General features: G+C 39.8%; 1 protein-coding gene across 5 annotated transcripts in view; it reads right to left on the bottom strand.

The window, feature by feature from the left end:
• ODAD2 (outer dynein arm docking complex subunit 2) overlaps window positions 1-26,182 on the bottom strand; it is a 149,863-nt gene that overhangs the window by 37,561 nt on the left and 86,120 nt on the right. For 4 of the 5 annotated variants that reach the window (XM_084781068.1, XM_084781069.1, XM_084781066.1 and 1 more), the window contains 2 exons: window positions 1,938-2,126; window positions 76-297 (listed from right to left, as the gene is read on the bottom strand). In XM_084781068.1, the coding sequence (XP_084637194.1) occupies window positions 76-297; window positions 1,938-2,126 (411 nt within the window). Of the gene's footprint in view, window positions 1-75; window positions 298-1,937; window positions 2,127-15,523; window positions 15,670-26,182 lie in introns of those variants that run through there. The other variant, XM_084781070.1, reaches the window with a different exon arrangement.

Here is a 26,182-nt window from a genome sequence, read left to right on the forward strand (position 1 = left end):
ACAATGCCCCTTCCACACCTCCCCAGCCCACATTTGCAAACTTGCGCTAGACCACGAGCCGTCCAAACTGCCTACCTTCACAGCGCCGTTCTCGTGCATGGTGATGCAGTTATCTGCATCCTCTGAGAGCTGGTACAAGGCCTGGGCGGTAGCTCTGTGCACGTTGGTGTCAGTCGACTTTAGGTAGCGCACCAACGGAGCCACCGCCTTGTGCTCACCAAAGGCCACTCTGTTTCTTCCCCACATACAGCAGCGAGAAATGGCTTCTGCCAGGTGGCGCCGCAGCTTGTCATTATTCTGGAGAGTGGGAAGAAACAAGTGTGAGCTGCAGTGATTGTGTGAAGGCTGCATTCATGCACTGGGTGCCTGTTACCCATTGAGTGTGAACTGCAGTGACTGTGTGAGGGCTGCGTTCACGCACTCTGTGCCTGTTACCCACTGAGATGCCATGAGCACTCACCGGGCACTCACCGGCCACTTTGGAAGTCCCCTGAAGGAACAGGAATTTTGGTTTTCTTTAACAACAACAACAACAAAAAAATGTTGGAGGCAGAGTATCACATGCCTAACTAGAGATCTCTGTGCCTCGGCCTCTTGAATGGTGGGGTTAAAGGGCCTGGCTGTGGTGAGTTCTCTATGGGCTGAATGTAATCAGTGCTGGCAAAGACGGGACAGATGCCCGGCATCGGTCATGTGTTTCAGGAAGCTCAAGTGCCTCTTGAGTCTACTCATAACAAATTTCCACAAGTTCTTCAAGGACTTTTTCATTTCATTGCAACGAGTGGATTCACTCCACTACTTCAACCTCTTACTTCCCACTGCAGTTTCTGCGTGTGTGTGTGGTGTGGCATCCATGTGTTCTTGCACATGATGGAATTGCACATGTGTGTACGAGCATACAGGTGTGCCCGGAGGTCAGAGGTTGAACTTGGATGTGGTCTTTGGTCACTTTCAATGCTGTAAGTTGAGGTGGGGTCTTCACTTGAGCCAGGGTCTTGCTTACTCAGCTATTGTAGCTAGCCAGCTTGCCCTGTGGACACCTCGCCTCTGCTTCTCATAATCTGGGACGACAAATAGGCCAGTTTATCCACTTGGCATTCCTGTGGGTCCTAGAGACCTGAACTCCGACCCTCACACTCCGGCAAGTGCTTTTATGTGTCGAGACACCAAATCTCACCTTAATTTCTGAAGAGGAAGAGGACAGAGCGCCACACACAGCAACATCCACTGGACTGTCTACTTTTCCTTCTGGATTTTCTTTATGCAGATGAGGCTCTTTGCTTAGAATTGCCTCATATCGTATAGAATAACTGAGAATGACACGGTTGCCCTCTGAATCTGACAGATTCCCTTAGAAAATTCTGGGTGCCCTGCACCGACTAGCCTTCTAGTGTTTGCGTTTCTGTTTTGTCACCCTGCTGCCAAGTGGTACTCCAAGCTCTGCTCAGATACATCTGGGCGTGGTGAGGTCATTGTCCCCAGGCCCTGCTCTAGCTGGCATGGTTTCAGATAAATAGTATAGTCCTGCCAAGGCCTTCTGGTTTGAGTCTGCTACAGCCCAGGCTTCTAAGATGGGAGAGGAACAATTCAGCCTCTAATGCTGGAACGAAGAGCTACCTTAAGGATAACGAGAGTAGCAGGGAAGCTGACAGCTAGCACTTACATAACAGTGTACATAACATTTGCCACAGTGTTGCTTGCCAACAACAAACAATAAAAACCCACTTATTTAACAAAGATCTTGCAAACTAATGTTCTGCACGTAGAATATGCCTTTGTGTCTCTGAGTCTCAAGAAAGCTCAATGAGTTGAAGAAAATCTTATACTTCATAAGCAATGAACACTAAGTCCAAATTCAGATCTCTAGATTTTACGTTCCTTGTTTTCGGCTCCACCATGTTCTGAGAGTACCCCCCTGAAAACAAGGGGTTACTTACTGTATTGGCAAGCTTGGACAGCAGAGGGACAACCCCATGGTCTGTGATAACAGCTAAGTTTTCCTGGTCTTTTGCTATGTTGGTGATAGCAGCGCAGACACTTGCCAGGACCTCTTTATTGTCTGATTTCAATAAATTGACGACAAGTTCCAAACCACCAACAAAGGAGCGAACCATTTCTCCAGCATCCTAGGTAAAAGAGAAACACCTTCTTTTAGCCTAGTTTTCAAAAGGTAGAAATTAATAATTAGACTCTTAGGAGTATTTTTAGAAAGACAAAAGCAAATTAGTTTAATATATTTCAAATTCCATGTATATTTGTGTATGTTTATATATGTGATAAGGAATATGTACACAACGGATACATACAGTTTGGTTTGAATATTTACCATAGGAGTTACTGAGCAGGTAGCAAAATACAGCTGGCGTTTAGTATCTGCAGGCTGCTATATAAAGTCACTGGAAACCCTGAAACAGCTAATAGTGAACCATTCTTTCAGGAGATATAGGGTAGGGTCCTGACAAGCCTCTGGGGACAATATTTTTACCAACTGATCAACATACAATGCTATTTATGTTTTGGTTTGAGCACGCCTTATTTCATATATTAAATAATCACATTCATTTATTTATTAGAGTACACTTGCCACAGTACACTAGTGGAGGCCAGAGGACAGACTGTAGGGGTTGGTTCTCTTCCACCTTGTGACTTAGGGGTCAGACATGGCTGCAAGTGCCTTCACCAGCTGAGCCATCATGCTGGCCTGTTCATATGTATTTTAATCCATTAAATCAACATCACAGCCAAACGCACTATAACTCATGTAGAGAAAGCTTGTCAAACACATGTTTTCTCTGCAAAGCACATCAAAGCCTTCTTGGGCTTTACTTCAGCACTATGCCTGGGGACAGTTTAGCAGTGAAATAATGAAACAAAGCACAAAAATGTGAAAAATGTGGCTTTCCAGGGACTCCTAAATGGCCGTATATTTTCAGTACCAGCCGAAACAAAACTGTCGAATGAACTGCGTGCCTCATCGGCCTCAGCCACGAGCACACATCCGAAGAGCCAGATCTCCTTTTTGCAGGTCCAAGAATGACCATGAAAAGTCCTCAGGAGTGAACTGGGAGTCACACAGAGGCTTCTACTACAAGTCTGTGAATGAGGCACGTTGACACATGCACCGTGTGGGCCACATCTGGTAGGGAAATCAAATGAGCATTGAGAAGTGACAGGGTTCCAGCCAAGCATGGTGGTACAAACCTGCAATGCCAGCATGGGGCTGAGACAGGCAGACTGTGAATCTGATGAAAGCCTAAGCTTCACAACCCTGCCTTCCCAGGGGATTGATGGGTGGGGCAACGGGCAACGCATGGGAAATTCAGTGGCTAGCATGCCAAGGTGCAGGTGGATGGGGCGGATTTAAACATCAGGGTTTTTGACTTTTCTTTAGTGAATTCTCACAACAATCCTGCACAGCAGCTGTGATTGTTTCTGCTTTAGATGGGATGGGCTAACAACTGAGATGTAATTGAATAAATTAAAAAAAAGAAAGAAAGAAAGAAATAGATTTCCAAACTGATTTTAAAAATTTAAAAGCGATTTACAGATGTTGAAAGCTGTACGTTAAAGCATATCCTGTGTAATGGCAAGATATCACGTGAGCTTTATCGATCATCTATTTGATTTTTCACAACCCCACACCTTGCAAATTCTCCCATGGTGCACCTGCTGCAGGGTAAAATTCAAGTTCCAAATGATGGCCACTAAGGCATTCGTTCCTTGTAAGCCCAACCTGCATCTCCAGCCTCAACTCAATCACTTCTAATATCTCACAGCGACCCTCATCCATTGGCTTCTGCTGTGAAGCGGGGCTAAGCAGCTTCTAAGATATGGCATGCAAAATACAGATCACCATAGGTCGCGAATGGCTTTGTTGGTCTTTCAGCTTGGACTTTAAATTCTAGTTGGGCAAATTGTCCATTATTCACTAACAATGCCAGTGTCTAGCAGTTAACACTTGCCTAAATCATGGACTTTGCTCATTACGAGCCTGTAGTGGGCAGAGAGGTCTTTGTGCTCACAGGCATGCCCTAGGGGAACCTGGAATGCTAAGTACACATACACGGGGAAGACCTGTTCTCTGCCCAGAAGACTGGAGCAGACCTGCCTTGTAGTCTGGTGGCCTTTGCACTACCTGTATGGTGGGAGATTTTCCAGCCTAATATTTTCTTTCAGACCCTTATAACTTTTTTTTCTCTCAGTCAATTTAAAGGATCTATCTTTACATACCTTACAAAGAGTTTCAATGTAGTCATGTCTGATCTATATTTAGTTTATTTTGTTCCTCAGAGAGATTCGTGTGTGCTTTGGTGGACATGTGGGATTGAGGTAGTTATCACCAGAATTACTTTTCACCAAGTTGTGCTGTGCTTAAATATGCCTAAAATAAACTACTCGGGGCCAGACTCCTCAAGTTTGAACCAGTATCAGCTACTGAGTTACACTGAGCCAAATTGCCTTCATGGACTCTCGGGGCTTGTTACTCTGTGGGCAGTGAAGGTCCCAGAGGTCTCCCACACAAGCTCACATGCACAGTCAACCAGAATACTCTTCTAGTGGAAGGTAAAGCTAGGACAAGAAGCCAGATCCATTCAGCAAGGAAGCATCAGCAAACATGTAGCCTTCTCCTGTCATTATGTGGACAGACAGGATCAGCGCTGGGGGCCTGGTAACCAATGCAGAATTTTAGTATCATTTCTAATAGTATAAACATGCTTCCAATGTGAGCATTAAATTATTTGGAATTGTTTCATTTTTGTAAATTCTCTACAATAAAAATTTTATTATAATGCAAAAGAAACCATAGTCACAACTTTGGTCTACATTGTCTATTAAAATTTAAAGCATTAAGATGCTATCAGACTTGAATGTTATACTTAAAATTCCGTAACTACCTAATACATGCAACACCATTCTGTCCTTTAAAACTATCAAATCTCATTTATCTTCAAGTGACGACGTCAAAAGGACAAAATGGCAGCCTACAGACTAAGAAAGGATCTTCACCTACACTACATTTGAAAGAGGGCTGATATCCAAAATATATTAAGAATTCAACAAATTAGACAGCAAAAAACCAAACAACCCAATTTTAATAATGGGGTACAGAGCTAAACAGAGAATTCTAGACAGAAGAATCTTTTGTTGTTGTTGTTGTTATTGTTTGTTTGTTTGTTTTTTGAGACAGGGTTTCTCTGTGTAGCCTTGGTTGTCCTGGACTCACTTTGGAGACCAGGCTGGCCTCGAACTCACATGATCCGCCTGCCTCTGCCTCCTGAGTGCTGGGATTAAAGATGTGCGCCACTACCGCCTGGCAACAGAGGAATCTTTAATGGCCAAGAAGCACTTAAAGAAATGTTCAACATCCTTCATCATCAGGGAAATGCAAATCAAAAGGACTCTGAGATTCCATGTTACGTAAGAGCAGCAGAGCTGACCCTGCCTCACCCATGTCAGCACTGGGTGGCCTGACCAGAGCATGTTGGAGAGCTTGCTCTGGTGGTGTGGATAAGGGAGAGCTAGTGGGCTGACCAGCTCAGCTACCAACCAGGCCCAGGTCCAGGCTTTGAGTTGCCCCACCTCAAATCTAGATCATCTGTGAACTGTTAAGGTGCACGAAAGGGTCAGTCCTACTGGTCCAGAGCTGCAGGATCTCCATGACACAGGCCAACAACAGGATAGCTAGGAGGAGTCCTGGTGACGAGCCGCCGATATTGACGGTGTCACAAAAGCCAGAGAGCTTTAATAAGACCAATAACTCATTGGAATGAACATGCACTAGAAAAAAAAATATGTGGACAGAGGGATATATTGTAGGACACACAGTGGCACACTACAGCTTCCACAGCGAGACGTTTTCTACTCTCTGTTTCATTTATTTTTGTTTGTATGTGTGTGACTTTTATTTTGGAGGAAGGTTGCAAGGGCAGAGGACGGATACAAGGGGACGGGGAGAAGAGTGGGACTAGGTGCATGATGTGAAACTCACAAAGAATCAATAAAAAGCTTTAAAAAATAGAAATAAAAAATGAGCATTATTAAGTTGGGGGCATGGTTTAATGGATAAAGCACTTGCTTTGCAAATGTTGAGTATAGAGGCCAGGTCCCCAGGACCACAAAAAGGTCAGGAGCTGCCAGTCTATAAACCCAGCATTGTGGGGGCAGACAAGGAGGGTTTCCAGGGTGAGATGGCTCACTCTACCAGTAGAGTTAGGGAATCCATGTTCAGTGTGGAACTCTTTCTCCATAAAATTGTTGGAGAACAACTAAGAAAGGCACATGACGACAACTTCAGTCCTCCCACACATACATGTATGCATAGACTAGTATGCTCGCATGTATGTGCACACATACCACACACACACATGTAAATACAAATATAAAAAACTGAAATCATTTTCAACAGGAGTTAAGAATAGCAAAGCCAGAGGAAATGAGGGGAAAAAAAATAACGTGCTTACAGACAATAAACATACATCAGGAAGGCAGACTGGACATGCAACGTAACACTGTCGTACTATTTACTGTTGGTATTTTTAGTGTTTTGACAAGACTGGGATAGATGGCAGGATTTTATGCATGCTAGATATGCACATCAGTCTGAACTACACACCCAGACCCTAGTCATATTACTAAAAGAACTGAATGGAAATCATAGAAGCCATAAAGCAAGAGGACTTAGATTAGCAACAGTTATTATATCTTATAATTATTTTAAAAAACAGTTTTAAATAGAAATGAAAGATCTAAAATCAAGAAGGAAAGAAAGATTCATTTTGGAAATCAGACTGACCCAGAAGGAAAACAAAAAAGAATGAAGACTTTATTTTTTTTTTTAAACAAATAGAGGATGGGACTACAACATAATATAAAAACTGTAGAAAAATGAGCAGAGAGGCGGGACCCCTGCTAGAGTCTGAAAGAAGAAAAGCAAACCAGTAGAAAAGGAATTTAAAGTATAAATTGAGAGGATTCTCTCCTAAAGTAAGTAAAACCCAAGAGTTTACTAAAATAAAGCACTTGGAAAACTTACCCAGGAGGAGCTCCACATAAAGACACATCTTCATCTAACTGCTGGACTTACAAAAAAAAGCCAAACAAACAAACAAACAAACAAACAAAAAGTCAAGCCTAGGTCAGCAGATGCACATAGCACAGATGCACCAAGTCCAGCCTCTGTTTTTTCAGATACCCCCACTCCTTCAAAGCCAACCTGACTTGGTCTTTCAATGTTCTGGTTGACATTTCTAGCAACTGAATTTAAGTGAATAGTGTCTTTCTGTTTCTGTCTTATTTTCTCTTGATACAGTGTCCCCCAGATCCATTCATTTGGTGCAAATTACAAGGCTTCATTCCTTGCTCTGACTAAATAATATTCCATTGTATGTAGGCGACACATTTTTCTTTACCCATCCATCTGCTGGCTGTGGCCCTAGACTGTCCTAAGTATATCATGGATTTCCAGGACACTTGTTCATTACTTGTTTAAAGGTCCAAGCATCACCAGTGAGCTAAGAGACAATGTCAGTTAAGTCTCATGGAAAGTTTTTTTCACTACTTATTTAAAAGTACTGTTATAACTGACCACGCCAAGATAGACAGAGCAGAAAGAAGCGAGTAGTCCCGTCCTCTTGATGACTGTGGAGCTGCTGGACCAGCTGCCCCTAGACCGCCACAGAATTTGACATTGGCAGCTGAAGTGCCTGTAAGCTTGTTTCACTATGTCGCAATGATTTTTTCTCAGGGCTCTCTCCTGAAGACCAGAGACACCCAGCAAGATAAGGCAGCCCATATTTAATCCTAGCACTTGGTGCGCAAAGGAGAAGGCACCTGACTTTGAGGCCAGCCTCAGCGATATAGTGAGACCCTGTTTTGGGAATAATAATATAAAAAAAACCAACCAAACAAAACAAAAACAATAAAAGGAAAGAGAGAGAAAAGAACAGAAGTTCCCAGTCATCTTCTCCATCTCCCCTACGCCTCCATCATTTGACATTCAGTTGACATTCAGTGAATGTTCGGTGGATTTCTTTTTGAGACTGAGAGAAGTACAACTTCAAGACACTTGAGCCTAGGGCTAGAAATGTGGCTCAGTGGTAGAGCACTTGTCTGGCATGTACAAAGGCCAACGTGTTAAACAAATAACCAGCTAGCAAGATGATCGGTAGATACTTAGAGAGCTAGCCATAGTCAAAAACACAAAAGAGAAAATAATGTAAGGTCTCTATGCTGGACTTTAAACTGTTAAGCTCAGGACAATGACTCAAATTTGGAATCAGTCGTCATCCTTTGAAGCCTGCCTCGCAGACCCACCAGCTTCCAGTTATGCATAAGCTGGGGTACTGGGGCCATACTGGGAAAAATGACAGAAGTGAGCACATACACCTCTGAGCCAAGAACTCCCTACGGTGGATGGTATGAGACGCAGGGAGCCCAAGTCTCAGCTGAGACCCACGTCTAGGCCCACCCAGCTCTTAGGCAGTTTGCAGTACTTGGAATAGTAAAAATGTCAGCCCCAAGTTCCCCCGGCCCCTGAAGAGTTGATTATTTGTTTTGAAGGTGAGACTTTTTTCTTTTCTTTTCAGATTTAAAGATTTTAAACAAATGACATCTTGTCTCTCATAGTTACCCTGGAAAGAGAGACAGTATATTTGACGGTGGAAAACAGTTACCCTGCCAAAGCTGTCTTGCACTAATGCTGAAGGGCTGGGCAAGGCCACTGCATTTTTCACCTTCTCACATATCCTAGAAACTGGTCCACACCAGTTTCACCACGGTGCGGTATTGTCCTGCACAACTCAGATACTCCTCTGCAAAAGGGAAACCCCGAGGAGTAAGAACAAAAACAACGCTGCCTAATGGCTCGCAGTTTAGAAAGGATTTCCATGCATGGCATTCTGACAAAATAGCCTAAGGGAGTATAACGGCCTCACTGCATAGACACGGGGTTCAAAGTCCACAAATAGATAGCAGCAAATGTAATTAGCTAGATGAAAAAAAATATCTAGTATCTTTTTACTCTACACAGAGCAGACCCTAATCACTCACGTTTGTGTTTCTCACTTTCAATCTAGTTTAGGAGACTCAGAAGACCCTTCACAACGCAGGGAGTCATGATTCCAAAGAATGTGAAGTTATGTGACCAAACCACAGCAGCTAATGGAGGACAGGGTGGGAATGGCCCTCAGATGCTATCAGAGGTGGAGCACTGAAGAGGAAGAAAGAGGTGCCAAGTCCAAATTAAACAGGATCCAGCAGAACACACAAATGATACGAAATGTAAAGAGAGCAAAATACTAAAATTTTGTCAAAATTTTGTCAAAATTTAACTGGTGGGAAATATTACGGTGCTGTTTACTGATGGGTGAATAGGGCAGAGAGCTGGGCACTTTGCATGGAGAGCACTTAGTGCACAGGTATGAATTCCTTCCCCTGCCTCCAGCTAAAGGAGTGGGCAGGTTTTCCAAATATGTGACTCATACTTAATATGACTTTAAAGTGCATACAAGGCCAGGAGAATATGACTTAAAACAAAAATTTTGAAGTCAGAAGAGCTATAAAAAAGAGGCATACAATGCATAGCATAGTATTTAAAAATGATTTTAAAATACCACATTGCATATAAAATTTCCACAACCCCTCCTCCATTCACATTCAAACAGCATGTCAGAGAATCCAAAGCTGAGCAGACACATCCCGCCCTAAAAGCATAGTCGGTGACTTAAGCCTTTTAAAAGTCTCAGTAGAACTCCCATGTGCTGGAAAACAGAACATTGTTTGTGGGGTCCGTCACAAAAAGACCCTTGTTCGGTCCCACCGGTTACCAAATTCCCCAGCCAGACAGAAGTACTGGGAAATTCAAATTTTCTTACACTTCAAATTCAGGTAAAAAAAAAAAATGGAGCCACAGTATGAACGACCATCCCTTTCTTTATGAACTGAAGGCAATGTAAAGTAAATTCAGGAGAAGAAATGGGTCCAGCTTTATAATCCAGATATGCTTTGAAGGGAGTTTTTATCTAATTGAGTCACAAGAAAAATAATATAAATTAATGGTTCTAATTTTTTCCCTAATTCAGCATAATTTTCTTAAACATCACATAAAAATGGTGCTGTTTATTTTCTCCCACTGAACAGTGCTCTATGCTGACTCTGCTTTGGGTGAACATTGCATTAATGAGGTCTAAACTGTGAGGCTCTGTTGTGTACCAGACGCTTACAGAGCTAATGATGCAACATTCTCCACCAGTGATGTATTTGAAAGGAGCTAAACAAACACACATCTTAAAATAGATGTGATTTATAAACTCAACGTACATGTATTTGCATATATTTTATGTATGCATATTTGTGTATATTTTGATGTTATCATATATTAAAAAATTTAAAAACCCATGTATATCACAGCACAGATTTAGAAGGGAAAGTGGATTGCTGTCTCAGCTCAGATGGTTCTCACTAGTGGTATGGCTCAGGCTAAGAACACCTAAGATGCTAATCACAGCAGAAAAATGACTCCATGCAATGCTGAACCCCAAGAGCACAGAGCTCTCATCTCACTAAGACTGTTTTCCAAGCTCTGCTTTTTGTGACACACTTTTCTGTGAGTCTGTGGTCCTCATAGTCATTTGGCACACAAGAGACTATTAAACGCATGACATATGTAAAATACATTGATCGTATCAAATCTATAGCTGTGTGAATGCTTTCCCGAAGTGTGAGGCCAGCTGTCCCATCTCCCTTATAGTCAATGTATCTTTAGCCCATTTCCATATGAAATGGTTTTCATAGGTCTCCTCTCCCAATTATCAAAATTCCTCTTAAAACACACCCAGAGGTTAATGCAGACTTCCAGATGTGGCCCAGCTGAAGAGTGCGCTGGGGCTCCTATCTTCTGTGATCTAGACGTGGGACTCCTGCTGTGGGCTGAGTGACCGTCCGAGCTATTTCAGCAGTCAGGTTGCTGTGCTTATGTTTAATTTTGAAGCCAGCTGAAATCCCTCCTTGCCTCCCATAAATTCCCACATTAAGCACAACACCCTTATCTTGCACTTAGGGGATTTTAGCCGCCCTTTATGGCATTAATTAAGTTGAATAGTTTCCATATAATTGATAGAAGCTTTTAGATGTGGATTTCACCTTGTGGAATTTATTTTTGCATAGCTCTTCAAAAAACTAAGGAGGTGTCTGAATCTTTTAATGGAAGCAACATATTCAATGATTCTTGTTTTAGCAAATTCTTTGGAGAGGCAAAAATATAGTTGCTGCTTCTTTAATGAAACAAAACAGTGATTCCTAAGCTTTATTGTAGATTAGCATCACACTGGGAATTCTTAGAATTTCCTCACAGAAGGAAACTTGATCTTGAATGTGACAGTAGTAAGAGCACATTTAGGGATGATTATGTCATGAAGGCAGAGTTCCAGTGAGAGGTAAGATGGCCTGTTAGAGAGGCCTACTTGCCTCTGCCTTCTGCAATGTGTACCACCTGAAAACAGAGAGCCGCCTTCACCAGACACGGGGCCAATGTCTTGAACTTGATTGCCAGAACCATAAAAACCAAATTCTTTTCCTTTTAGGTTCCGTGGGGGGTAAATGTCCACAGCAGAAATAGATCAAGTCACCCAAGTTGTATCCCAAACCAAATGGGTCATAATGTATGGCCATGAAAGCAAGCTACATTGAGCAAGCTACTCCTCCTTTCTAAACCTTGATGTCTTCATCTGTGAAAAGGAAGGCTGTTAAAGTGTATGTGTGTGTGTGTGTGTGTGTGTGTGTGTGTGTGTGTGTGTGTGTGTGTACGTGTGTGTCTAGAAAGAGAGAGAATATAGCAAGGTACCTAATACATGGCAATAGCTGTTGGGTTATTTTGGTGTTATCTTGAGAATGTATTTGCTGCCAATAGTTTGCATGATCAAAATGTCAACCTAATAAAAATTAAAACTCATTTAATTGTATTTATTTATTCTTGTTCAAATCAATAACGCAAGTGTAGCAATAAGCATTTTACTACATACTCAGAGCTAGTTTAAAACCTGAAGAGAAATTGACAAACACTCACATCTAACCATTATTAGGCAATAATTTTATGTTTATGTATACAGTTGAAACCATTTCATTCGCACACTCCTCGGTGAACTAAAGATCTCAGGAGTGTCGTGTTTTGTGTTATGAGATGCAGGATTATTCCTCATCACTTGTCTCACACAAAATCATTTGGAGTGACTTAGAAACTTGAGTGACTAGCTCCCAATGTCAATGGTAGAGATTTATTATTTTTAAATCTGTGGAGGTTGTTTTAATGCATCGTGAGGATAATGAATCATCTCTCTGGATAATTATCCAAATCGTCTGTTACTACTTCCAACTTTGCAACATTTTTGTCCAGTGGTTAACTCAGTTGCCTCTGTTTAGTTTTTAGTTGAAAAACAAATACATAATACACATGTCTGGAGCACTAACATAAGGCCCTCCAAAAACAGGATCCCACAAGTTCACTGGCACAATGTGAGCCAAAAACTGGACCAAGAAAATATAAAAACACAGTAGTTTCTATGCTAACTTCAAAATAATAATAATTAGTAGCATTGGTATTTTTAATGACCAAACTTAATGGAAAGCTTATAAGAAAGAGCCTTTATTCAAGAAGGCCCAGAAAGAATAATAGTTTTTTGTAGCCATCTAATTGCTCTGTTCCCAGATCTTGCCCTGGGTCTTCAGCATCTTTTCAAGCATGTTACCAAGGGAAATGTACAGCCTAGCAACCACGGCAGGACATTAAAGGCCTGGATCTCTATTCTAAGAGACTGAGGATGCTTTGACCTAGATGAAAGCTGGTAAAATCCACAGAGGCAAACAAGTACGTAGACAAAATATTAGAAAGATTTTAGAAACAAGACATTCATATATGGCCTGGGAAGGTTCCAGCACCTTCCTGGAGATAGGAAAGTACCACATCCACATGTGTTTTCATCTTAGCGGATCTGAAGGGAAATGTAATGTACAGTGTATGATGTAATGAGCCACAGTGGCTGTTGCCAAAGGGTGGGAGACAGAAACATGGAAAGTCACTGAGGAAGAGCTCTACAATACAAACAAAAAAATATCAACACACATACACACACACACACACACACACGCGCGCGCGCGCGCACGCGAAAGAGAGAGAGAGAGACAGAGAGACAGAGACAGAGAGAGAAAGACAGAGACAGACAGAGAGGATTGCAGAGGGACAACAAACCACCTCTGGAAAGGATAAATTTGATTTTCAAAGTTTTCAAATCATATCATTTAAAGTGCATTCAATGAAAATAACGAGACATCTAAAGGAAGTAGGTGTACCCTCCCCCCAAGGAAAAACAGCCGTTAGCAGAATCTGTCTCTAAGGAAGGTTGTAAAATGTTGGCTTTACTATGCAAAAACTTTAAGTTATCTCTTGTCAATATTTTCAAGAAACGAAAGAAAAACATACCCAAATAATTAGAGTTTAACAATTCTCTCAGGAAGGAGAGAATATCAATTAAAAGATTTATAATTTTAGAGGAGAAATACATAGACCTTCTGTAGTTGAAATTATTCAGTTTAGGTGAAATTTTAATAACTAAAAGAAAAAGAAAGAAAGAAAGAAAGGAAGAATCAATGGAGCAGGAGGAAGAGGGACTCAGTAAACTTAAAGACAGATCAAGCCACCATCTGATCTGCAGAGCCAACACAAAAGGGACAAAGACGGTTGGACGTTATCTCAGAGACTGTATTTAGACCTGACAGAAAGGGGCACAGGGGATGTTTGAGATATAATTCTCAAGCATTTTCTGAGTTATATTACAAACTTTAATCTATACATCCAAGTAAACCAACAAATCTCATGCACAATAGATTCAAGAAGATTTAAATTTAACCATGGACCAATTGTGGCAATACAAAGAATCTCGAAAGATGGAAAATAAAGTGAACCACCTTGGAAACTTCGTTAATATGAAGGGCTCACTTCTTACAGGAAAGCAGTACACATCATCAAGATGATGGACTAGGAAGACCCAGACCCACATTCGCCCATGAAACAGCAAGCATATGTACAAAGAGACTAAAACAAATCTGTCAGAGATGTGGAAACCAGTTCAGACATCTACAGCAAGCAAGCAATTGTCAAACCAATAGAAAGGTTCTTTCAAAATATCCTAGAAACCTACAAGAAGAACATTACGATGGGCGGATCTGGGCCCAGGGGTCTTGCTCAAACTATGACACCAGCCAAGGACAATACGTGCAGTAAACTTCGAACTCCTACCCAGATCTAGCTAATGGACAGGACATTCTCCACAGTTGAGTGGAGAGTGGGGACTGACTTTCACATGAACTCTGGTTCCTCATATTTGACCATGTCCACTGAATGGGGAGGCCTGGTGGCACTCAGAGGAAGGATAGCAGGCTACCAAGAAGAGACTTGATACCCTATGAGCATTTACAGGGGGAGGAGGTCCCCCTCAGTCACAGTCATAGGGGAGGGGAGTAGGAGGAATGCAGGAGGGAGGGAGGAATGGGAGGATACAAAGGATGGGATAACAATTGAGATACAATATGAATAAATTTTAAAAATATATAAAAATATCCCACCTACTTCCTCCACCCTTTCCCTGGTATAGCACATGCCATCAGGAGATTCCTGGGAAACTGCAAGACGTGGCAGGAAGCTTAGTTTCAACATTCTAGCTGTGCCCTTTTGACTTAGGGCTTTAACAGGGCACTGTAGCCACGTCAGGATCTCAGGTGACAGAAGCTGCAGAGCAGATGGGGAAGTATATGGAAATTGCTGGGACTTGAGTTTCACAGATAACTCAGGGCAATTCTTTACAGGCAAATGGAGACAACAAAACAGGCCTGCTTCCAAGAAGAAGTGGGAAATGAGGGTCCTTGGGAAATCCGGACATTTAAAAGCTGATAGGTGTATGTGATAAAGTTATGTATAGAGGTTCAGATAGAATATGTGCCCATAAGACCCAAGAAGCTTGACACTTTTATTCTGGGAAATGCCAAGTTTGTACGAGGTGGTAATGCAGTACATATTATCCAACCAAGTCCACACCTTTAAAGGTAACTGTTTTCAAATGTTCAATGTTAAGCAAATATATGACAACATACAAATAGAAAAGCATGAATCAGCTAAAGGAACAAAATGAATATCTAGAAGCCAATTCTAAAGAAACAAATGCATCAGATTTACTAGGCGAAGGCTTTAAACCTTAAGTATATCCAAAGTTAAAAAACAACAACAACAAAAAGAACTAGAGAAAGCCAGGAAAACTGCTAGAAGATGAAAATGTCAGCAAAGAAATAGAATTTCTTCATATGAAAGGAACCAAACAAAAAAACTCTGAGCCTAAAATACAATGCCTGAGAGGAAAACTCCACCAGAGGATGGTGACACAAGCTTAACAGCATCGTGCAAGAATCAGAAAGTTTAGACACACTTTTTTTTTTTTATAAAATGTCTGAATTTCCAAGAGTCTCACTCCAGCCTCATGTGCGCACACATGCTCTGTCATTTCCATTTGTCTGTGATGCCTGTGAAACATGGTCCCGGCAATTTCCATGTACCCCCGTTGCCTCTGTGGCTTCTGCCACCTAAACCCTGACGTGGCTGTGGGCCCCATTGGAGTTCACTTGAAAGAACTGTATCAAAGGGGGAAAAAAACGATGAGTGCAAGAAAGTGACACTCTCTGAAGAATTCTTGGCTGAAATGTTCCAAATATAAGGTAAAACACACAAATATCCAGTCAAAGAAGCATCAGTGAGACATACAACGCTCAAACTGTTCCAAGATAGTTTCCAAATGCGGCAAGGGAAAAATCATTGAGTCACATACAACTGACTCAATATGAGTGTTATAAATGTCCCTATAGAAGCTTCTGGTCCAAATGACAGGAGTGACACATTTAACACAATAAAGGGTAAATCTGTCAGCTAAATATGTAGGACCATATATGGCCAACGGTCCTACAAGAATGCCAAAAAAATTAGCATTACAAGAATAGTGGCAATTACTAGTAGACCTGCTATACAAGAGATCCTACAGATGTAAGAATTCTAGACACATAAAATTTTTTAAAAAATCAAGTTCTACAGTAAATTAAAAAAAAAGGCAGAACATTTTAATTACAAGTCTTATACCAATTTTGTGGCCGTTTTATTTTTTACAAGGCTTGAAAACTAATGCAAAAAAAACCCCCCCACTATTATCAATGTACACTCCTTTACGTTTGTAATACTAATAACATAAAGTTTTTGAAGAGAAACATGGTGAAGTTACATGAGATTGAAACTAAGATACGATACTGTCAAGTTAACACAGACTGTCGCAGCCTTAAAATAGTACACGCAACTCCTACGATGGCCACAAAGAAAATATAAAAGGTACGCAAGATCAATGAGAAAGTCACCAAAATATGTCATTATGAAAGTCCAACTGAACACAAAGGAGAGCAGTAATTAAGGAAATAAGAGTTGAAAAGCTATGAAAATAAGAAAATAGAAAAAAAATAAGCATTTTCCCTGTCAGCAATGACATTAAAGGGAATCAGTTCCCAATCAAGAATGCCAAGATGGGCTAACAAAATAAGCCACCCTCCTACAACATACTGCTTAAAAGAATTCCATGTGATCTAAGAGCATATACAAGTTGAAGACAAAAAGTAAAAAAAATATATATATATATTTACGAAAATAGTTAACAAGAGAAAGAAAGGTAGATTTATTATTAAATGACAAATAGACTAAGACAAAATTGGAGTAAAAGACAAAAAGACCGTGAGGCTGAAAAATAGCTTTCCAGAGGACCCAGGTTTGGGTTGCAGCACCCACATGGTGGTTTACAAACAGCTGTAACTCCTGTCCCATGGTTACCTTCTTCTGGCCTAAGTATGTTGTGCACAGACATACATGAAGGTAAAAACACCAACACACATAAGAATAAACACATCCTTTTTGAAAGGCTAAGGAATCAATTCACTAAGATGTAACAAAGACAAATTTGGGTTTTTTTGTTGTTGTTGTTGTTGTTGTTTGTCATAATGATTTATTTACTTTCTCTGTTAAATATTTAAGCAGATATGTTGAACAATAATGAGATATTTCTCTTACAAGTTTATTCAACTTGCCTTGAATAAACTACTTATTACCTCAAAGTGCTAGGACATTTTTACTACTAATAGCTACTCTGGCATTATGAAGTTTCACAGTGATTAATGTTGCCAAAAATTGCCATTTCCATCCCTTACACTATCCAGTGAAAGGCTAGAGAAGTTTCAGGTGGACATTCTAGGGCTAGCTGAACACTTTATAATTTCCTGCTGAAGTTATTCAATTTTTTGGATATTTACAAGTTGCCTAGAACTGATCTAGTCACAAGTTACTTAGGTAGAAATTTCCAGATTATAAAGACAATTATTTTAAAATTTTTTGACTTACAAAATCTTATAGGATTTTTTTCTCCTTTATTAATTTATTCTTGTTACATCTCAATGGTTATCCCATCCCTTGTATCCTCCCATTCTTCCCTCCCTCCCATTTTCCCCTTATTCACCTCCCCTATGACTGTTCCTGAGGGGGATTACCTCCCCCTGTATATGTTCATAGGGTATCAAGTCTCTTCTTGGTAACCTGCTGTCCTTCCTCTGAGTGCCACCAGGTCTCCTCCTCCAGGGGACATGGTCAAAGGTGAGGCACCAGAGTATGTGAGAAAGTAATATCCCACTCTCCACTCTACTGTGGAGAGTGTTCTGTCCATTGTCTAGATCTGGGTAGGGGTTTAAGGTTTACTGCCTGTATTGTCCTTGGCTGGTGCCTTAGTTTGAGCGGGACCCCTGAGCCCAAATCTGCCTATCTTAAAATAGATAAGGTCTTCAAAAACCTCAGAGACCTACGGAATATGGCATTTAAAGATGTTTTTATTTTAAAGATTCTCTGTTAATAAGATAGGTTAACTCCTGGCAACACCCAGTCTACCTTAGAAAAGATGATGAGCACCAAAGAACCTCCTTGTGGAAATGGCTTCAAATGTGGCAAACCAGCACCTGGGCAAAATGTCCTCGTTCTGCCACCAACAGAATTCTGCCTAAAAATGAGCAACCTGGGATGCAGGCAGAGTCGAAGGCCAAACTCTTCCAAGACAGGGTACGCAAATCCTCAATAGTTCCTGCCTCACGAATATGTCTTTCAGCTATATTGGGCCAGAAGGCTAAAGATGATGCTCCAATGTTATAGAGAGTTTTGGGTGACCATTCAGGCAGCAAACTGTCTCTGTCATTTTCTCATTTTGGAAGCTGCTCACCTACACTTGCTGTCTATACAGGTAATTAATTTCATTCCTTATCAAGTCTCTGATGTTGTTGAAGAGCAGATAGTTCAGTTTTACAATTAAGGTTAGTTGTTTAGGGCTTAAGATATTTTTAGATCTAGATAGATGTTTTAAGTTGATAAAGATGAGATATGATAGATATTGATTTTCATTCAGAATTTTAGACTCATCAAGATAGGAAAGATGTTTTTTCAAGGTTGCCAAATACAAATAGCCAAAACACTATGAATGTAACATATATATAATTCCTGATTGTTTAGTGGTTCTTCTTGTTACAGGTAGTTTATTGTATATATGTATAATAATATGAAAAATGAAAAGAAAAGAAAAAAATTATGAGTTAGACTGACAAGTAAAATCAGTCATGAAAGAAGGAGTATTAGGACAATATTATAGAAATAAAAAAGATTAGAAGAGAATATTATGAGCAATTATGTGCCAGCAGATTGAAATGTAATAGAACTACTCAAAATGGACAAATTCTTAGGAACAAATTCCTAGGACATAATTCCTAGAAAGACTTATCTTGATAAAAGATTGAATAGATAATGACCAAGGAGACTGGTCATTAAAAATGTACCAAAGAGAGAAGTACAAAACTAGATGGCTTTGTGGGTGAACTGTATAAGATGTTTAAAAAGTTAACATCAATTTTCTTAAACTTTTTCAAATAATTAAAAAATATTATCAAGCTCAATATGTGAGATTGGCACTGTAGCAGCAGAGCCTAAACTCTATACATACAAAAATCCTATCCCACAGGCCAGTGTCCCTTATGAACACAGATATAAAATTCTTCAGTGACATTCTAGCACACCAGCTCAAACAGTGTGTAAAAAATTGCCACATCACAGCAAAGCTAGATTTATTCCTAGAACAAGAGGATGGTTAAACAAAGTAAAATAAATATGTATAATCCAAACAGAAATATTAGACAAAAGTCAGTACTCTTTCCTGATTAACAAAGCAAACTCCAAACTAGACTAGATTGAGAATAAACTATCTCAAACTATTAAAAGCCTACTATGGAGAACCGTACAGTTCGTATGTGTCAATGATGAGATGCTTCTCCCTAGGTCAGAAACAGGAAACAGATAGCTACTTTCATCAGTTCCATCCAACAGAGCACAGAAGTGCTCATAACAGTGAGGTGAGAAAGCAAATCAAAAATTACTCAAATTAGAAAGGAGGAGAAATCAGTAGCTGTGCTCACAGTAACAAGATCTCACCCCCAAACTGAGGACTAGCGGAGCGCTGCCAGAACTGACAACTGACTGAGGCAAGTGAAAGAGCAAAGAAGCAGTACACCTATCAGCTGCTTGTCTACACAGCAGGAGAACGCATTAACAGGAGCAGCCAACCATCTGAAGTGAATATCTGGAAGACATTTCTGTATATGACAACAAGAAAAGATAAAACAGTACAGGGAGGCTAATAACTCTTATGCTTATGGTTGACATGTCAAATTTACACAATGTGATCTACAGACTCAGTGTAATCCACCAAAATCCTAATGCACTGTCTGGGGAGATGGCTTGGTGGATACAGTGCTTGCCATACAAGAGTGAGAACCAGAGGTCAGCTCCTCAGAACCTATGTGTGGTGGTTTGAATAAAAATGGCCCCCATGGGTTCATATATTTGGATGCGTAGTCACTAGAAAGTGGCACTATTTGAAAGGATTAGAAGGGTTAGGAGGCATGAGGTCTTGGGTGTTTGGGACTGGGTTGGAAAGGATTAGAGGATCAATGTTATAGACATGATAGTTAATTTCATAAAGGATCACCAAGTATGCTTTCAAAGTGAAAGAGTGGACTGCTTTTGTGAGCGGGAAGTGGTGGGCACAAAGCTTGTATATATGTATACACAGCACCATCAGACATAGGTCATTTGTGTAGTCTTAACTTCTTGTGGTGGATATCCCAGTCCTTGCTAGACTCCCAAACCCATCATAGCTAAGAAGCAAGAGGTCTGTATAATGGAAACGCAGGTGGAAGCACAGGCAAGCTTTACTGCAGGTGGCTCTTCCAGCTGTGCTCTGAAGATGGTCTTTCCAAATGTAGAACTCATAATGCATATTCATGTTGGATGATAGGCTTTTAAGCACCCATGCTTAGCATTTATTTTCATGTCTATACCTGAAAATCTGCTATAAAAAAAAAAAGAAAGAAAAAAAAATATATGGTTTCTTGCTTTCATCTTTAAAGATTGTATAAGATGAGGTTAGAAAGGAGCATACTTAGAAGGATTTGATAAGCTAAAATGCTAACAGAGCCCCACACCTGTGGGACAACACAAGCAGAGTGTATTCACCAGAGGCTTGGATGTTTTTAATGAGGCTTGTTCGCTGTGCGTTTCTGTGGGCCAAGCTTGGCCATCCTGAAGCTCCTAGCTGTGTTTATGTAAAGTGGTAGGAAACTGAGCCCCCCACAGGCCTTCTTCAGGTTCACCCTGGCTCCCCGAGTGGCCATGGCTCATTGGGTATCTGAAGTTAAACAGAGTGATGTCACATTCCTGCCCTGTTTGGTCAGCTGTGTTCTGTCACACCTGTGGTCAGGAAGCTGGCTCTGTCTACACTCAGGGCTCAGCATTCCTGGCTAAAATTGCCCAAGCATGTCTTTCAGCCTTACCGAAATTAGCTTCTCCTTGGGGGATTTGCACTCCACAGTCTCTCATTGACTTCTCTGTTGGAGCCGATCCTTATGTGACTGGAATTGAAAAGACTAGAGATCTTTCCCCCCCACCCTCCAAGATCAATATTCAAAGCCAGACAGTATTTTCTAAACAAGAGCCAAAATCAGGCTTAAGAAGGCCTTGAGACCAAATAATCTCAGGGACACATTACAGATGTGGAGCTTTCTTCCCAATTCTATAACTGGCTTCTTTATGGCTTATTGAAATAAATATATCTGATTCCTATTTAATGCATACAGATTTGCCTATTATAAATTAATATGAATTATATAATTCACACTTTTATGAATTACGGTGTTGCTTATGAAAAGTAAATATATTCAAACTCTCATTCTTTCTCAGTGAAAACTTATAACTGGTGAATGAAAAGAAACCAAAATAGGAAAGCCACTTTAAATACTGCCTACTGTAGTGGTTCTCAACCCTTTTTTCTCGGGGTAGTGGGGAGGTTCAAATGGTCTTTTCACAGGGTCACCTAATACCATCAGAAAAAACAGATATTTATATTATAGCAAAATTACAGTTATGAAGTAGCAACAAAAATAATTTTATGGTTGGGGCCATTATAATATGAGGAACTGCTTAAAAGGGTGGCAGTGTTAGTGAGGTTGAGACCCACTGGTCTAGTGACATTTTTCAAAAGAAATATTAAGAATATGACTGTTCAGAAAAAATACAGTTCCTGTAAATATTGTCCAATGCATCAAGGAAGAATAAGGAAAGGCACTACTATGTGTTCCTTTATGGATTCCTGTTACTTTTCAATAGAGCACAGAGTGGCAACTACAGGGCATTTTGCGTAAGGACTAAGAATTGCATTATGTGATCAGACAGGTTCAGTTGTTGCTATCTTTACATTACAACTTCTTAGCACTGAACACCTGCTCAGCTGCTGGGTTCCTCCCAAGATGTGTTTGATTACGCAGCTTGAAAGCAACAGCTCTCTGCTTGCATTTGCAGAGTTTTAAATGTTGTTAGTCCTGCCGCCAGCTTTTCAGCTCATGGAAGGGACTAAATAATGTCACTCAGAGGTCAAACCTTAGGAGCTCTATGTTTTTTTTTTTAATTGGTCATAATTGGAAAAAAAATTCAAATCCCCATGTGGAAAACCTTATAAATAATAAGCTTTTAAATACTTCTCCTTAACACAGTGTGTAGTGAGGGTTTTTGTAATCAGGTTATGTTCATAGACTGAAGAACACTGAGAGGTAACCCCTGGTCCTAGGCATTCATTCAGATTTAGACAGACTCATAGCTCACACTCTAAATTTTCAATCACGCGAACAATGAGTAGCCAATCATTAATCAGGAAAAATATGTTTCACCTGGTAAATTAAAGCTCTAAATAGTCAAAAATCTTATCTTTCCAAGGAAATAAAAAGTTTAAGCATTGCATTAAGACACGTGTGTGAACAGTCAGCAGAGATGAGCTGCATGCTGTCCTCTGAGCCCCATAGCCCACATTCCTAAGGAGACTTTCAGGGACCAAGGAACATCCAGGCCTGCTACACCAGGAACACCAGGGACAGCCATGTGGCTAAAGACCAGTGTAAGAACACAATCCACAAGAGCCAGGGCAATATGGCACTTTCAAATCACAGCTACCCTACTACAGGAAGCCGTGGACATCCTAACACAACCAAAGCACAAGAAAACTACTTTAAACACAAGCTTATAAAGATGATCAAGGCCTTAAAGAGAAAATTAATCCATCCCTTAAAGAGATACAAGAAAATACAATCAACGGGTGAAGGAAATGAATAAAACTGTTCAAGGCCTGAAAATAGAAGTAGAAACAATAAAAAAAAAAAAAACACAAACTGAGGGGATCCTGGAGATGATAAACGTTGGGAAGAGGACAGAACAGCAGACACAGTCAACACCAGCTAAATTCAAGAGATGGAAGAGAGACTCTCAGGCATAGAAGATATGATAAAAGAAATTGATACATTTGTGAAAAAAATGTTAAATCTAAAAATTTCCTGAAACAAAACAAACAGAAAATCTGGAATACTATGAAAAGACCTAACCTAAAAATAATAGAAATAGAAGAAGGTGAAGAATACAGCTCCAAGGACCAGAAAATATTTTCAACAAAATCATAGATGAAAATTTTCTCAAACTAAAGAAAGAGATACCTATGAACACACAAGAAGTATACAGAACACCAAATTAGATAAAACCAGAAAAGAAAATCTTCCCACCACATAATAATCAAGACACTAAATCTATAGAACAAAGAAAAATATTAAAATCCGCAAGCGAAAAAGGCCAAGTAGCTTACAAGGGCTGCACATTGTCCCCCAAGCCCCATAGCCTGCATTCCGGAGAGACCTTCAGGGCCCCAGGAACTTCCAGGCCTGCTACACCAGTAACAGAATTAGATACCACTTCTAAACAGAGACTCTAAAAGCTAGAAGGGCCTGGACAGATTTCCTGAAGCCTCTAAGAGACCACAAATGTCAATCTAGACTACTATATACAGCAAAACTCTGAATCACCATAGATAAAGAAAACAAGATATTGCAAGACAAACCCAAATTTAAACAATATCTATCCACAAATCCAGCTTTATAGAAAATACTGAAAGGAAAGCTACAACCAAAGGAGGTTAACTACATTTTAAAAAAAACCCACAGGAAATAAATAATGCCATGCCAGCAAAAACAAAAGAAGGGAAGCAAACACACCACACACACACATACACACACACACACACACACACAGAGGAGGGGAGAGAGAGAGAGAGAGAGAGAGAGAGAGAGAGAGAGAGAGAGAGAGAGAGAGAGACTAATACCACCAACATCAAAATAACAAGAATTAACAATGATTGGTCATTATCTGTTAATATCATGGACTCAACTCCCCCAATAAGAAGACACAGGCTAACAGAATGGATGTGAAAAAGAGATCTATAATTTTGCTGCATACAAGAAACATACATCAGCAACAAAGATAGACATTACCTCAGAGTAAAGGCCTGGATTTTTTTTTTCAAGAAAAAGGACCCGAGAAGCAAGCTGGAGTAGCCATTCTAATATCTAATAAAATAGACTTTCAACCAAAATTAACCAAAAGAGATGGATAAGGAAACTTCATACTCATCAAAGGAAAAATCTACCAAGATGACACCTCAATTCTGAACATCTACTCCCTAAATGCAAGTGCACCCACATTCATAAAAGAAACATTACTAAAGCTTAAATCACACATCAAACCCCACACATTAATAGTAGACTTCAATACCTCCTCTCTCTTCAAGAGAAATAATGAAATTAACCAACGTTATGAACGAACAGATGACTACAGAACATTCCATCCAAACACAAAACAATATGCCTTCTTCTTAGAACCTCATGGAACCTTCTTCAAAATTGACCAATAGTCAGTCACAAAGCAAGCCTCAAAAGATACAAGAAAATTGAAATAACTCCTTGTATCTTATCAGACCACCATGGATTAAAGCTGGAACTCAGCAACAACAGAAACAAAGTTTACAAACTCAAGGAAACTGAACAATTCTCTGATAATAACCACTGGGGTCAGGGAAGAAATAAAGATATTAAAGACTTCCTAGAATTCAATGAAAATGAAGGCACAACAAACCCAAACTTATGGGACACATGAAAGCGGTGCTAAGGGAAAAGCTAATATCACTAAATGCCTTCACAAAGAAATTGTAGAGATCTCATCCTAACAAGTTAAAGCACACCTGAAGGCTCTAGAACAAAAGAAGCAAACACACCCAAGAGGACTAGACTACAGGAAGTGAACTCAGGGCTGAAATCAATAAATTAGAAACATAGAGAAAAATACAAAGAATCAACAATATCAAGAGCTAGTTCTTTGAGAGAATCAACAAAATAGACAAATCCTTAGCCAAACTAACTAAAAGGCAGAGAAACAGGATCCAAATTAATAAAACCAGAAATGAAAAGGGAGACATTACAACAGACACTCAGGAAATCAAAGAATACCTAGGTTTTATTTCAGAAACCTGTATATTACAAAATTGGAAAATATAAATGAAATGGATGGGTTTTTTTCATAGATACTATTTACCAATGTTAAATCAAGATCATGTAAAAATTTAAATAGGCCTATAACCCCTAAGGAAATAGAAGTGGACATTAAAAGTCTCCCAACCAAAAACAAAACAAAACAAAAACAGGCCAGATGGTTTTAGTACAGAATTCTATCACTTTCAAAGAAGAGCTAATTTCAATACTCTTCAAACTATTCCACAAATAGAAATAGAAGGAACATTGTCAAACTCATTCTATGAGGCCACAGTCACCCTGCTATCTAAACCACACAAAGATGCAACAATGGAAAGAGAATTTCAGGCCATTCTCTCTATGAACACTGATGTAAAATAATAAAATACCCACAAACCAAATTCAGGAACACATCAAAAACACCATCTACCATGATCAAGCAGGCTTCTCATCCCAAGGATGTAGGAATAGTTTAACATATGAAAACTCATCATTGTAATTCACCATAGAAACAAACCAAAAGGGAAAAAAAACCACATGATCATCTTATTAGATGCTGAAAAAGCCTTTGACAAAATCCAACACCCTTCATGATAAAAGTCTTGGAGAGATCAGGGATATAAGGCACATACCCAAACACAATAAAAGCAAAATACAGTAAGCAAATAGCCAAAATCAAATTAAATGAAGAGAACCTTAAAGCAATTCCACTAAAATTAGGGGAAAGACAAGGCTGCTATATTGAATATAGTACTTGAAGTCCTAGCTAGAGAAATAAGACAACTAATGGAGATCAAGTGGATACAAATCAGAAGGGAAGAAGTCAAAGTATTGCTACTTGCAGATGATCTGATAGGATACATAAGTGACCCCTAAAGTGCTACCAGAGAACTCCTATAGCTGATACATACCTTCAGCAAAGTGGCTGGATACAAAATTAACTAAAAAAATTTAGTTACTCTCATGTATTCAAATGATAAATGGGCTGAGAAAGAAATTTGGAAAACAACATCCTTCACAATAGCCACAGATAACATAAAATATCTTGCTGTAACTCTAACCAAGCAAGTGAAAGACCCATATGACAAGAACTTCAAGACCCTGAGGAAAGAAATTAAAGAAGATATTAGAAGATGGA

This window comes from Acomys minous (assembly GCF_964271855.1).
Source record: "Acomys minous genome assembly, chromosome: 5".
In the NCBI taxonomy this organism is placed as follows: domain Eukaryota; kingdom Metazoa; phylum Chordata; class Mammalia; order Rodentia; family Muridae; genus Acomys; species Acomys minous.